Source organism: Paroedura picta, chromosome 8 (genome assembly GCF_049243985.1).
Source record: "Paroedura picta isolate Pp20150507F chromosome 8, Ppicta_v3.0, whole genome shotgun sequence".
In the NCBI taxonomy this organism is placed as follows: Eukaryota; Metazoa; Chordata; class Lepidosauria; order Squamata; family Gekkonidae; genus Paroedura; species Paroedura picta.
The window spans coordinates 87,682,306-87,695,594 of record NC_135376.1 but is presented as its reverse complement, the minus strand read 5'-3'; the positions used below and the strand labels follow the sequence as shown (position 1 = coordinate 87,695,594).

The following is a 13,289-nucleotide window of genomic DNA, read 5'->3' as shown; positions in this document are numbered from 1 at the left end:
TGGACTACAATTCCCAGGAGCCCCCTGCCAGCATTCGCTGGCAGGGGGCTCCTGGGAATTGTAGTCCATGGACATCTGGAGGGCCGCAGTTTGACTACCCCTGCCCTAGAAGGATGAAAAAAACCAGGGAATAGGGCCAGGGCCAGATACGTGTTACTTTTCTACAGAACTGGGGAGCTGCCCAAGTTTGCAGAAAAATCCAAAAGTTTTAAAAAGTGTAACCAGAAGACGAGTCTGCTTTATGTAATCTTGGCACTCATATTGAAGCATACAGGCTGGTGAGAGGGAGCAGTTAGCAATAATGAAGGTCACACCTTTCCCCCCCTCCCCCATCTTTGCTACCTCTGTGTGAGCCAGATGGGTCGTTTCATTATTTTGAACAGATCTCCTGAGCAGTCAGCACGTTCTCAACAATTATGCAGTGAAGAGGAGGGAATACCCTGCTATGCTGCCCAAGCAGACTGGGCCCCTGTATCCTCTATGGCAGAGGTGGCCAGGCTGTGGCTCTCCAGATGCCCATGGGCTACAATTCCCATGCCATGCAGGGGCTCATGGAAATTGTAGTCCATGGACATCTGGAGAGCCACAGCATCCCACCCCTGCTCTATGGGAAGATGCCTCCACCAAACGGGCTCATTTGGCAGACAGAACAAAGGTCGTTTCACAATACGGTCTGACATATTTATCCTTATAGCATTCTAAAAAGCACAGAGAGTTGGCAGTGGGGTTTGAAATCATATCAGGGATCCAGGATCATGGGCATACTCAAGTGTTTACAGTAAATAAAAGCTGGCTCTCAGCTGTCCTCAAGTAACATGAGTGCTTCTAAATCACACACATACACAAAACCCTACCAGTTAGACTGCGTATATTTTGCCTCTGCTGTCTTTGCCATCTTTCACGCTGCCACTCCTGGCTCCACTCTTTGCGGAAACCTTTTGGTGTTAACAGTACTTCAGACGGCCTTCCTAGCTGGCTCTTTTCATTCCAGTGGAATTTTAATTGATAGGCTTGCCTCAGGGCACGTTTTGCATGCTTCAGGAGTGTCCACCTGCCATCCCCTTTAGCTGCTGCTCCTGATTTACAGGCACTTGATTGGAGGCCAATTCTAACTATGTTTAGCTTTTGCCAAACTCCGTTTCATGTCAACCTTCTGCTAGAATGTTATTGTGTGTGGCCTGCCTCCCTCTCTCACAATTGTTTGTCTCTGGCAGCATCTGCTGCAGATATTCCACTTTTGCAGTAATGGATTGGTTTAGCAACGTGTAGACAAGGCTTTCTCAACTTTTTTACCACTGAAAAAACCCTGAAACATTCTTCAGGCTTCAAGAAACCCCATATGTGATATAAATGTACAGAATATGGTTGGGAAGCATAGCTATGTACATGCCCACCAGGGGTCCTCCCCTTCCTACCCCATCCACACCCATCACTGGCCATTTTGAGAGGTGTAGCATGTCAACAGATATGGATAAATGCTTTAAAAATATTTTTTTTAATTAATGAAATCTCACTCATTCGGAAAACTCTTCCAGGGCCATCAAGAAATCCCAGGATTTCAGGAAACCCTGGATGAGAACACCTGAGATAGACAAATCCCGAATGTTCATTTGCCTTCCTCTTCTTCCTTTGTTATGACTTTAATTTTCACAGGAGTGTAATCCTAAGCAAACTTACACCCTTCTAACACCATTGATTTTAATGGGCTTAAAAGGGTGGATTCTGTTTGCACATTTCTCATAACGTTTACATTTTTTTGTTTATATTTTTGACTATAAATACTGAAACATTTAAGTGGCACTTATTTAAATATTTTGCACTTCACTCCCCCTCCCCCCCAGCAGGGTCCCATATCACTTGAACTTCATTGTCCACACCATCCTTTTACTCTCACAACAATAGCCTTGTGAGTTAGGTTAGACTGGGAGAGTGCAATTGGTTGAGGTGACCCAGTGATTTACCACTGGCAGAAGGGGGCTTCAAATCTGGATCGCCAAAAATCTCAAGTACTCTAACCACTATACCATCCTGAATTTCATTACATTATGAATATTTGAGCTCTCACTCAGCAGGAGGACAAACTGTTTACATCACCCAAATTTGACTTATTCTGATTTTTTCTGTGCTGCTATGAATAATTCATGAGTATTAAATGGGCATCACATTTAATGAGTTTCCAGTCATTCCAGTTAATGAGTTTCCAGAGTGACACAGACCAGAATCCAAAACACATGCTGAAAACACATGTAAACTGCATCCTTTCAAAATATGTGTAAAGGTAAAGGTACAGGTATCCCCTGTGCAAGCACCGAGTCATGTCTGACCCTTGGGGTGACGCCCTCCAGCGTTTTCTTGGCAGACTCAATACGGGGTGGTTTGCCATTCCCTTCCCCAGTCATTACCGTTTACCCCCCAGCAAGCAAGCTGGGTACTCATTTTACCAACCTCGGAAGGATGGAAGGCTGAGTCAACCTTGAGCCAGCTGCTGGGATTGAACTCCCAGCCTCATGGGCAGAGCTTTCAGGCGGCTGCCTTACCACTCTGTGCCACAAGAGGCTCTTTCAAAATGTGTGTAGAGGGACCAAATTAGCATGCTCGTGGAGGGGGCACCTAAAAAGACACTGGCAGGGTGGGGGTAATGATAAGAGCTCCTGAGGTTGCTGCATCAAACGCCCAATTCAGATCAGGTCCTTGCATCAATTTTTACACAGCTACAAATACTTTTAAGATGGAATTGGTGACCATAGGATGGACCTGTGGTATTTTGCCACTAAGGCTCTTGGGAAAACTGTTCCAAAATGTGAGGCCTGCCACAGTAAAAGCTCAAAATTGGACAGTAGCAGTACCTACAGACCTCTTGGTAAAGGCCAATAAAAAAAAAACCTTGCTGGGTTCAAATGCAGAGAGAGAGAGCCTTTCAAATATTTGAGCCCGAACTTAAGTTAGAACATTAAAAGGTTTATATTACGGCACTCAGCTGTGAAGATTCACTTCAGTCGCACACTCCATAAGCCCAAGAACTGAACTGAGTTCTGCAGTGATATCAGAAACCGTCTAAAGCTCACATTCTTTTCCACAGGAAGTCCAACTGATCAAATGATTTTCTCATGTTGTTGTCAGGATTTGTGGGAGGGAGGAAAGGAGAGGGAGAAATCTGGCTCCAGCTGCCATACATATCTTTATCACTTGAGATCAGTAAAGTGTTCAAGTTATCATTACGAAGCTTCAAAAAAGAAATTATTTGCTTCAGACGAGCGAATGGCTAGTAATGGAGTAACTGAATCAATTCAAATAATTTTTGAAAAACCCTAACCCTGTTAAAAGAGGAACCCATCTTACTAGCTTCCTTCTTTGGATTGCTGGCTGCAATGCTGGGTAACTCTTTTGTTGATAAGAAACAGAGGTCTGAACTGGCAACAGGCTGTCAGATAGATGGCATGTCATTGAGAAAGTCTATCAGCCCTCAACAACAGATTATTAAGACACCTCACCTCCTTTGATTAAAACAACCAATAATAATTCAGTGGGTAGGGCTGGATTCCACATGCTATGGATGCAAGGGGTGTTCATGGAGAGAAAGTTATTACCACCATATCCTTCCCTCTCAGTAATCCCCACCAAAGGGGTTCCAGGGGCCAGAATGCTCTCATGGGCAAAATGCTAAGAGGGAGATGCAAAGAGGAAGAGGAATTGTGAAGAATTCTCCCCCTCGCTGCTGGTGGAAGATGACTGTGCCCATTACCTGCTCCTCACTGCAGCCTCCTGCACCCAATGATGCTCCCCTCGTCTCTGCATCACCTTGTTGGGGTTCACAAGGAACTGCTTGGTAGAAGGGGAAGGAAAGAATCTCTGTGCTCATGCTTCGTTGGTTGCAGTCAATCCATAACAAGACATCCAAACCTTTTGGAACGCAGGTGAGGAATGGAAGGATGGAATGCTCTCCCAAGTAAAAGAAAAAAGAAAAATTCCATGCTGTTTGCAGGTGAACACACCAGAAAACTGTTCTATTTGCTTGTTCCATTTTGAGCCAGCTTTTTTAGTCAAAGACTTCTGATGGAATACAAATACCAAAAACGAACAAGACATATATATATACATATACATATACATATACATATACATACACATACACATACACATACACATACACATACACATACACATACACATACACATACACATACACATACACATACACATACACTCAAATATTTTGGCTACCTTATGAGAAGGAAGGACTCCCTGGAGAAGAGCCTAATGCTGGGAGCGATCGAGGGCAAAAGAAGAAGGGGACGACAGAGAATGAGGTGGCTGGATGGAGTCACTGAAGCAGTCGGTGCAAGCTTACTTAAATGGACACCAGGGAATGGTAGAGGACAGGAAGGCCTGGAGGATCATTGTCCATGGGGTTGCGATGGGTCAGACACGACTTCACAACTAACAACAACAATACACATACACACCTACACATATGTCCTTTTGAACAGTAACTTAGTAATCTCTCAAGTGGGCAAGGAAATCAACAGTTGGTAACCTAAATCCCTAAAATGGCACAAACTGGTCCTTCTATTTCTCTGCCAAAATAATTTGGGCCACGGTAAGCATCTTTGAGGCAGTTCCATACTGTAGGGGTATCATTCTGCAGATGGATCTTTGGTAGGCAATTAAATGTACACTTGCATAACAACTACAATTTCTTTATGCACGCAGTTCCTAGCTAAAGCGGAACTGTGGAACTAGATGGGAAAGTGGCCAGGGTTTCTCTGTTTCACTGAAAGAGCAAGAAAAAGAATACCGTAAGGCTTCTATGGTGCCACTACACTGGGATTAGAACTGTTTGGAAATTCCTTATTGTTGGTGTTTGACTCCTACAAGACTCGTGGAAGTTTGAGGTGATATTGGCCAGGCACGTGTTATGCGGAAATGGGCTTGTCAGAAGTACTGGTTCATTTTCTTGTAGTACATAATTACCATGCATATTAATGATGATATCGGTGTTATTGCTAATAAGAATAAATACTGCTGCTAAGGCCACTCATGAGAATCATACTGAAAAGTTGTTTAAAAGGGATTAAAGGTAAAGGTATCCCCTGTGCAAGCACCAGGTCATGTCTGACCCTTGGGGTGATGCCCTCTAGCATTTTCATGGCAGACTCAATACGGGGTGGTTTGCCAGTGCCTTCCCCAGTCATTACCGTTTCCACCCCATCAAGCTGGGTACTCATTTTACCGACCTTGGAAGGATGGAAGGCTGAGTCAACCTTTAGGTGGCTGCTGGGATCGAACTCCCAGCCTCATGGACAGACAGCTTCAGACAGCATTTCTGCCGCTTACCACTCTGTGCCACAAAAGGGATTAGTAAGGATATATTTCAGCAGAGAGAAAAATGGTCCTGATGCTGCCATTTCTTCACAATAAGGGTATAAAGAAAGAAAAGTGGATGTGAAGCAGGAAATGAGAAAACATTTTGGATATTTTTTTCATGTTTACATCATTCATCAAGGGCTGTTACACTTCCTTATTGCACTGAAGAAATGCACATACCTTCTTTTGTATTGTGGATTATAGCTGGAGTTTTGGACAATACAGGTTACGGCATAAAATCAAACCTGTGTTCCTGCTTGCCTTTCCCATGGTGCACTTCTGCCTGATCTTTTGCTCAGCAAAACAGAAGCGAAACCACTCCAAGATATGGATGATTCCATATGTACCTCAATGAACATTTGAATGGCATTAAGTCCCAACCAAGTACAGTATCAACCAACATCAACCAAGTTGACATCATTATGCTACTTTATGCCACAGTGCAAAAACACACACCCACATCTTGTCCCGCTTCCTGCCATGAACCTCAGATGTACACCCATGAAGGCCCCAAAGCTGACACAGGCTCTCCGCAGAGTGGAATCCAAAAGTAGCATGATTGGGATTCTAGGGGAGCAACTGCAGGAACTTGCCATTACAAAGGAACATTGTTGAAGATGTCTCACATAGTATTCTAGGGACAGATATACCTTCAGCTCCCTAACCCTCCTTCCATGGCATTTGTGTGCCAAAAGGTATTCCTAAGGAAAGACTGTTTAAACTACAAAGTCAAACCACTCTTCAAACGCCTTAGCACCTAGATGCAAAGAACCAGGCAAGGTTATTTGCATTCCTTACAACACTAAACAGTGCCAACCATAAAAGATAACTTTGGCATAACTTTGGATTGTAGAAAAAAACAAGGGAGTGGGAAAGGGAGAGCCCCCCTGAGTAAAGCATGGCTCATCGCATCTAGCTACATGACACTGTGCAAAACTTCAAAATACATCTTGACCATATTGCCACAATTCAGCCTCAGTCCATCTTATTCTTATGAAGCAATTCTGTGCTGGTCTATGCAGAAGCAAGTCCTATTTGAGTCAGTAGGGTTACACCTATGAATACATCCTCAGGTTTGCAGAGTTAATGGTGTCCCTTGATCGTTCTTGAAATAAATTGCATAAGGAAGTCGTAGATTGTTTTGTATACAGCCAAAATAGTAAATCATCATCATCATCATCATCATGTGTTATTTCTACCAGGGGAGGGGACAGAACACAGTATTCTTTTAAAAAATATTCAAAATGATGTTGCATTTCTAAATGGAAATCGTCAGTGTTATAATTAAATACGTGTGTGGTGACTCTTTGAAGCTTAAAAGTTATTCATTCAAGTCACTGATATGAATTACATTAAATTCATTCCCCTGCCATTTCCCAGTGCCCCATGATAACAGCAAAGGCAGGTGGAAGGTGGAATCCATAATACAGGGAAAGAAATGCCAAATAATTTTAACATCACCATGAGGCCCTATTGCACAAAATAAAATATGAAACATCAAATGCTTTGCTGCTTGCATTAGGAATAATTTGACTTAAAAAAAATCATTTATTCCAGTGCACTCCCATTTTTGCTGGCAGTATTCCCTCCCCTTCCCTCTGCACTGTCATGTAAGCCTAATGTCAGTACATATAAACAATCTCAACAATACCAAGATGGTCATATGTGGAAAAAGAAATGCAGTTTGTTTCCTGTGAATGTTCCTGGAATGCCTACGTATCTTGAAGCAAGGCACAAATACAGCCAGCAAAGAGACAAGATGGAGGCCCCAATCCAACCTGTGCGCACCTAGCCAGGGCTACAGACATGCAGCTCTTTCAGGTGAGCAGGAATTGTCCTCATCAGCCCTCCTTATAGAACAGCTGATTGGAACTATTGAGAGTGAATGCAATTGTAGTGTGCCACTCGGACTGCTAGAAGAAGAAGAAGAAGAAGAAGAAGAAGAAGAAGAAGAAGAAGAAGAAGAAGAAGAAGAAGAAGAAGAAGAAGAAGAAGAAGAAGAAGAAGAAGAAGAAGAAGAAGAAGAAGAAGAAGAAGAAGAAGAAGAAGAAGAAGAAGAAGAAGAAGAAGAAGAAGAAGAAGAAGAAGAAGAAGAAGAGTTGGTTCTTATATGCCGCTTTTCCCTACCCGAAGGAGGCTCAAAGCGGCTTACAGTCACCTTCCCATTCCTCTCGCCACAACAGACACCCTGTGAGGTGGGTGAGGCTGAGAGAGCCCTGATATCACTGCCCGGTCAGAACAGTTTTATCAGTGCCGTGGCGAGCCCAAGGTCACCCAGCTGGTTGCATGTGGGGGCGCACAGAATCGAACCCAGCATGCCAGATTAGAAGTCCGCACTCCTAACCACTACACCAAACTGGCTCTCACTGGGGAACCCACTGGGGAACTGACATCCCTCTAAGGATGCATGCACAGGGCCTGACAATAGAATGAGACTGAGAAGCCAGTCCATGGAAGATGATTTTGCTATGACTGGCTATTGGGTTTCCTGACTGCTTCCGCAGAAGAACTGGAAAAGTAATACATAAAAGACCATCCTCTGACTATTCATGTAGAAATTAAAGTACAGAATTTGTTTTCAGTTAATCCCTAGAAGAACACAGGTGTACAAGCCATGTTGGGAAGCTCAATAACCAACCTGTAAATAAGTTTTCTTGTACTCTTTGACGTCACTATTTTTCACCGTTCTTATTTATGCAAGGGATTTGTCTCCTGGCTTTCCCAAATTCAAATTGGCTAATATTATCAACCAAGAAATGTAACACCCAATAAAAATCAGAACAATTTAGACCGATAAACACACAAAAAAACTAATGAAACAATAATAGCCATCCAAAATACAATGGCCGAACAAAGAGTCTACCAATGACACCTCCGTAATGAAATGCATTTCAGAAGCTGGCCACAACACAACAGCAACAACAAAACAGCACCTAGACAACTAAAAGAGGGAAACCCAACAGCATAATGGGGGGGGGGGATTTGTTACCTTGGATACAATTCCAGAACGCTTAGCAAAAGCTCATCATCTTTACTTGGTGATGACAAGATTCTTGGTATTAACTCCAGATTGGATCTCAGTTGGTATGCATGTTCAAGAAGACATTGGTCCTTGGGAACACGGGGTTCTCCTGTGTATGTGGTGAAGCCCTTTTTTCCCATACAATTAGAATGAGATGGCCATCTCCTTTCTAGAATATATTTATATTTTACTCAAAACATTTGTATTCTGCCTTCATTCAATACTTGTTTTGCATCATATGTAGCCCAAAATTACACAACTTTGAAATCTCAAGAACTCTGGAGGAATTATGGTTCTTAAAAATACTTATATCTTGCTTTTCCATGATGTGCAGTGTGGCCTATAAAATGTAATAACATACAAAAGTTATAACATGCAAATTAAAATATATTAAGTAGAAGTGTAGTCTCACTTCTAAGCAAAATTAAAGTGATAGTACCGTTAGGACAATGGTGATGCGATTTTAGCACATTTCTGTTGGTCATTCTGTGGTGTTTTGTGTATGTCTCAGTTTACCCTGGTGATCTATGTGGGAGCTGCTAATTCTGCATGCACTGTTTTTATGTCCGTTTAAATCAATATTCTTTGTAAGAGCCTTTGACATGTGCATTGATATAGCTGACTGCATGGTCCTATTCTTAACACACACATTTCTCTGGTAGAATATTATTTTGTAAATTTGCAGCTGGGTCCGAATATAATGAGCACAAGATGTCAAAAACATAACATTGTTAATGCAACCCTTTAAAAAATAAATCTCAGGCTTCTGTTCTCCAGTATTGCAAATTACTGTTGACCTCTGTGTGCTCATGCTGTTTCCTTCCTTACATCTAGTGTACAAAGGGAAAACAAAGATCAACTGCATTTTAAATGTTTGTTTCTGATTAAAGGCAGCCTAATTTCTAAGGCTAACAGTCCTGTTTCTTATTACAGCTGGACAGTGTAACTTCACTCATTCAGGCTGCCAAAAACCTAATGAATGCCGTGGTGCAGACAGTGAAGATGTCCTATATCGCCTCTACGAAGATTATCAGGATTCAAAGTCCTGCCGGCCCACGACACCCTGTGGTGATGTGGCGGATGAAGGCTCCAGCAAAGAAGCCTTTGATTAAGAGAGAGAAGCCGGAGGAAATCTATGCAGCTGTCAGGAAAGGTTCGGCTAAGAAGAAAATCCATCCCGTTCAAGTCATGAGTGAATTTCGAGGAAGACAAATAAACTGAGATGATTATTCTGGTTTGCTGCAAAAGGTTTCCTAGGCCAAAATTTCAGTCTTTTCAAACAGCTTCCCCACCCCCCACCCCTTCCCCACTTATTTAATCTCACGAGAAATAGTAACTATTGGCACTTCCTTTTCGGATGTTTAACCTTTCTGGGAGGTCACTTTTTTACAGGAAGGTGCTCCCTCAGACACGCATGCCGCCCACTTTGAAGAAGAAGAAGAAGAGTTGGTTCTTATATGCCGCTTTTCCCTACCTGAAGGAGGCTCAAAGCGGCTTACAGTCGCCTTCCCATTCTTCTCCCCACAACAGACACCCTGTGGGGTGGGTGAGGCTGAGAGAGCCCTGATATCACTGCTCGGTCAGAACAGTTTTATCAGTGCCGTGGCGAGCCCAAGGTCACCCACCTGGCTGCATGTGGGGGAGTGCAGAATCGAACCCGGCATGCCAGATTAGAAGTCCGCACTCCTAACCACTACACCAAACTGGCTCTCTAGTCACATGGAGCAGGTGTCTCTGTCCACTTTTAACAGGATTTACACACGTGCTTGAATTTTGCTCACTAATGCATTTGACTTGGCGTCTGAACACCTTGGAACACACCATCAGGCTGGACAACGGAGAAATCACAGCTATGTTTAATAGAGATGATACTTATATTTGCTCAAAGCTCTGGCAAGTGAACATACACTCATAAGTTTGCAATTGTCACAGACTGTGGAATCTCTGTGTTGCAAAAGGGGCCTGGGAGAGCTGGTTAGCCGTTGCGTTTGGGGATGGGATCAGAGCAAGGAATGTCCCACTTATGGACTCCTACAGCATGGTTTCCATTGATTCACTGTATTGTGCATTTGTTTGGTTAGACTAGCTTCTTGTCCACATTATATATAAAAAAACTGACCTAATTAAAGCCAATGGATGTTCTTCAGAAAATTGTACCAGAAAGAGCTCTGCAAAAGATAATGTATAATTGGCCCAGCTCTTCAAGTGATGGAAATCAATATGGGTATAGAATGTGCAGAGCTTCAGATTCTAGCGGGGGATACTAATGGCCTACTTTTCCTTCTCCTGAGTGTTGGATGCTCTTGTCCAAGATCTTTATGGGGCATGAAATGTCAGTTGTGTCTGCAGATCCATCATTATGCTACATAACATGGACGTGAGGTTAAAATAGCATGGTCGACAGAATAGTTTCTCTTCAAAAGTGGGGGGAACCACTCCCTATAACCTGTTTTTAAGATTCTCTACCAGCAACAATTCACATCTGTTATAGTGGTTGCTAGGAAACTGCTAACAATATCCTGGAAACTGTGCATTAGAAATCTTGGGCCTCAATGTTCCTGTGAAGTTTGCAGGCATAGTTAAGGTTGAGAAGGATCCGTGCTTCTTCCATTTGTGTCAAGGACATTGAAACATCCAGGACTTCCCTTGGCTTCCTCCCCCACAAGGCATTATTGTAAACTGATAACTGTTACTCCTTGTGCATATAGATTGCAAGCCTGCGTCGCTATTAGGGTAGCTGAATCTCATAGAAGATCTGTTGAACACATTAGAAAAATGTGAACTTGATGCAGATATTGCAAAGTTTCTGCCCCACTCCCCACAAGGGTCTACAATGAGCAGGGGATAGAAATCAGAGGGTCACTTTTACAAGTCAGTCTCCAATTGACAATTTGTGATTACCGTTTACCCACATGCTTTGGGTCTCCCCTGTAATAACTTCTGGTGGCTTTGTAACTTGACTAGGATCTTGTAGAAGAACTGTATGTTTTTGCATGGAGTTTGAAAGAAGATGGCAGGGATTCTGCCAATTGTTAGGATTAGTTGCTGCTCCCAACATGGAGGCTCTGGTTCATATAATGGACAGAGCTGCTGAGTATCACAAAGGGATTCTGGGCAAAGATTCCCTCTGATCCATCCCCTACTATCAGAATCCAGACAAATCACATGACTTCCTGTAGCTATGAACAGGTTAGTAATTGTTCATCAGGTAAGAAAAAGCAAAGGGGAAGGAATAGGATTGTAAATTGCAATCTTTGAAAATATGAACCTGAACTGAAAAGAAGGATCAGACTTAGGCCTTCAAACTGAACCACCTGAAATAAGACTTTTGCAGGGCTAATTTACAGCTCTGGGAGGTATAGCCCAGGACTGTCTGCTCTTGGGTCTTGCAAGGAAGACAACCAAGGAGGGCTATGTAGAAGACAGCAATGGCAAACTTCCTCTGCTTCTCACTTGTGACTTGATGGCACCTTAGGGTTGTGCGATTCGGCAGCCAAAGTGGCCGTTCCCACCAGTAGCAGCCAGTGCCATCTGCGCCTGCATGTATGCATTGACCGGCACGCTGGTGCCTGTGCCACCCGCTCCCCCATGGCACTGTGCTGGCTGCTACGTACGGGAATGGCTGCTTTGGCTGCTGAATCGCACAACCCTACACACACAGTTTACAGCTCTTCCACGGTATTTGCATAGTATTTCCGTTTAAAATCTCTGAACTGTTTGAAGTGTGCCTTTCTTTCACTGTGTTATGAGCCACCTGGAATGACCTTTGGTTTGATCAAGCATATTACTCTTGAGTTGAAATAAACATTGTGCAGAATACACACATTTCACCCACTTGCGTTAAAACTTCTGTGGAGCAAAACAAAAAAACCTGACTAAATGATGTAACTAAAATGGGATGATCCCTTTCAGGTCAACTGTGTGCGAGCGGGGCGGGTCCAGGCAATGGGTCTTCATTTGAGAATAAAGGTGACGGAAAAACACAAGGCTTTGTTTTAACTTTGAAATGAAAGGAGACATTTTGTTCACCAGGGTAGCTTTCAAAGGATTCACATCTGGGTGTAAACTGCACGGAGCTTTTATTCGAACCCCAGATCAATTCAGTCCTTGCCCTCTACACAGAATGCGATTTCCGTTTGGATTTGGGGCGATTTAAAATTTCCTTCTGCAGCAAGAAGGATTGATCCAGAGTGACCCTACCTTTATTGTGCGATATCTCAGACTGCTTTTAAGCCTCAATATTTAAAGGCTGTTTTGAATCTGGGCTCACCTCCCTGTGATTGGCCACAGGTGGTCATGTGACAAACTTGCCTTAAAGAAGAAGCCCCTAATTTCTCTCAACTTCTGTCGGTCCTGTATTTTTTCTCCCTTCTCTGCCTTTTTCGATCATCCCCCCCCCTTCCAAGAAAAGAAAGAGGCTCCCTGCTTGACTCCTCTCCCCCCACCCTTCAAGAAAAGAAAGAAAGATGCTTGGCTCCCCCCCTTCTGAACTGCCCTACCCACATGCAAAACACTTTCCTGTTTCAATGGGGGGGGGGGGAGAGGAAGATCCGAGTTCAAAGCGATCTGAATTCAACAGGATTGACAATGGAATAAACAAAGTAAGTGCAGACTCTGTCCTGGACTTGGTTTGTTTCAGCAAATTTACTGCATCATGTTGCTTCACCTCACACCCTATATGAGACTTAATTATTCTGTCAGGGTGCTGTTACTGCTCACGTATTGGTGACAGGGGGCACCCATACTGCCTGAGGCAATCAATACAAAATGGTGGACACATCCAACATGTTGGCACAATTTTTCAAGGTGCGTGAGATGTTTTATTTATTTATTTATTTTGCAGTAGATGGTTTAGTAGTCATTGCAATAACCCATTTATTCTGAAACTCACCAAAAAAAAGAA

At 43.1% G+C, this 13,289-nt stretch overlaps 1 protein-coding gene across 4 annotated transcripts in view; it reads left to right on the top strand.

Moving 5' to 3' along the window:
* CTNNA3 (catenin alpha 3) overlaps window positions 1-12,372 on the top strand; it is a 1,001,628-nt gene extending 989,256 nt beyond the window's left edge. For all 4 annotated transcript variants that reach the window (XM_077350757.1, XM_077350756.1, XM_077350758.1 and 1 more), the window contains one exon: window positions 9,320-12,372. In XM_077350757.1, the coding sequence (XP_077206872.1) occupies window positions 9,320-9,607 (288 nt within the window). In that variant the 3' untranslated portion in view covers window positions 9,608-12,372. The remainder of the gene's footprint in view (window positions 1-9,319) is intronic.
* Window positions 12,373-13,289: the final 917 nt, after the last annotated feature.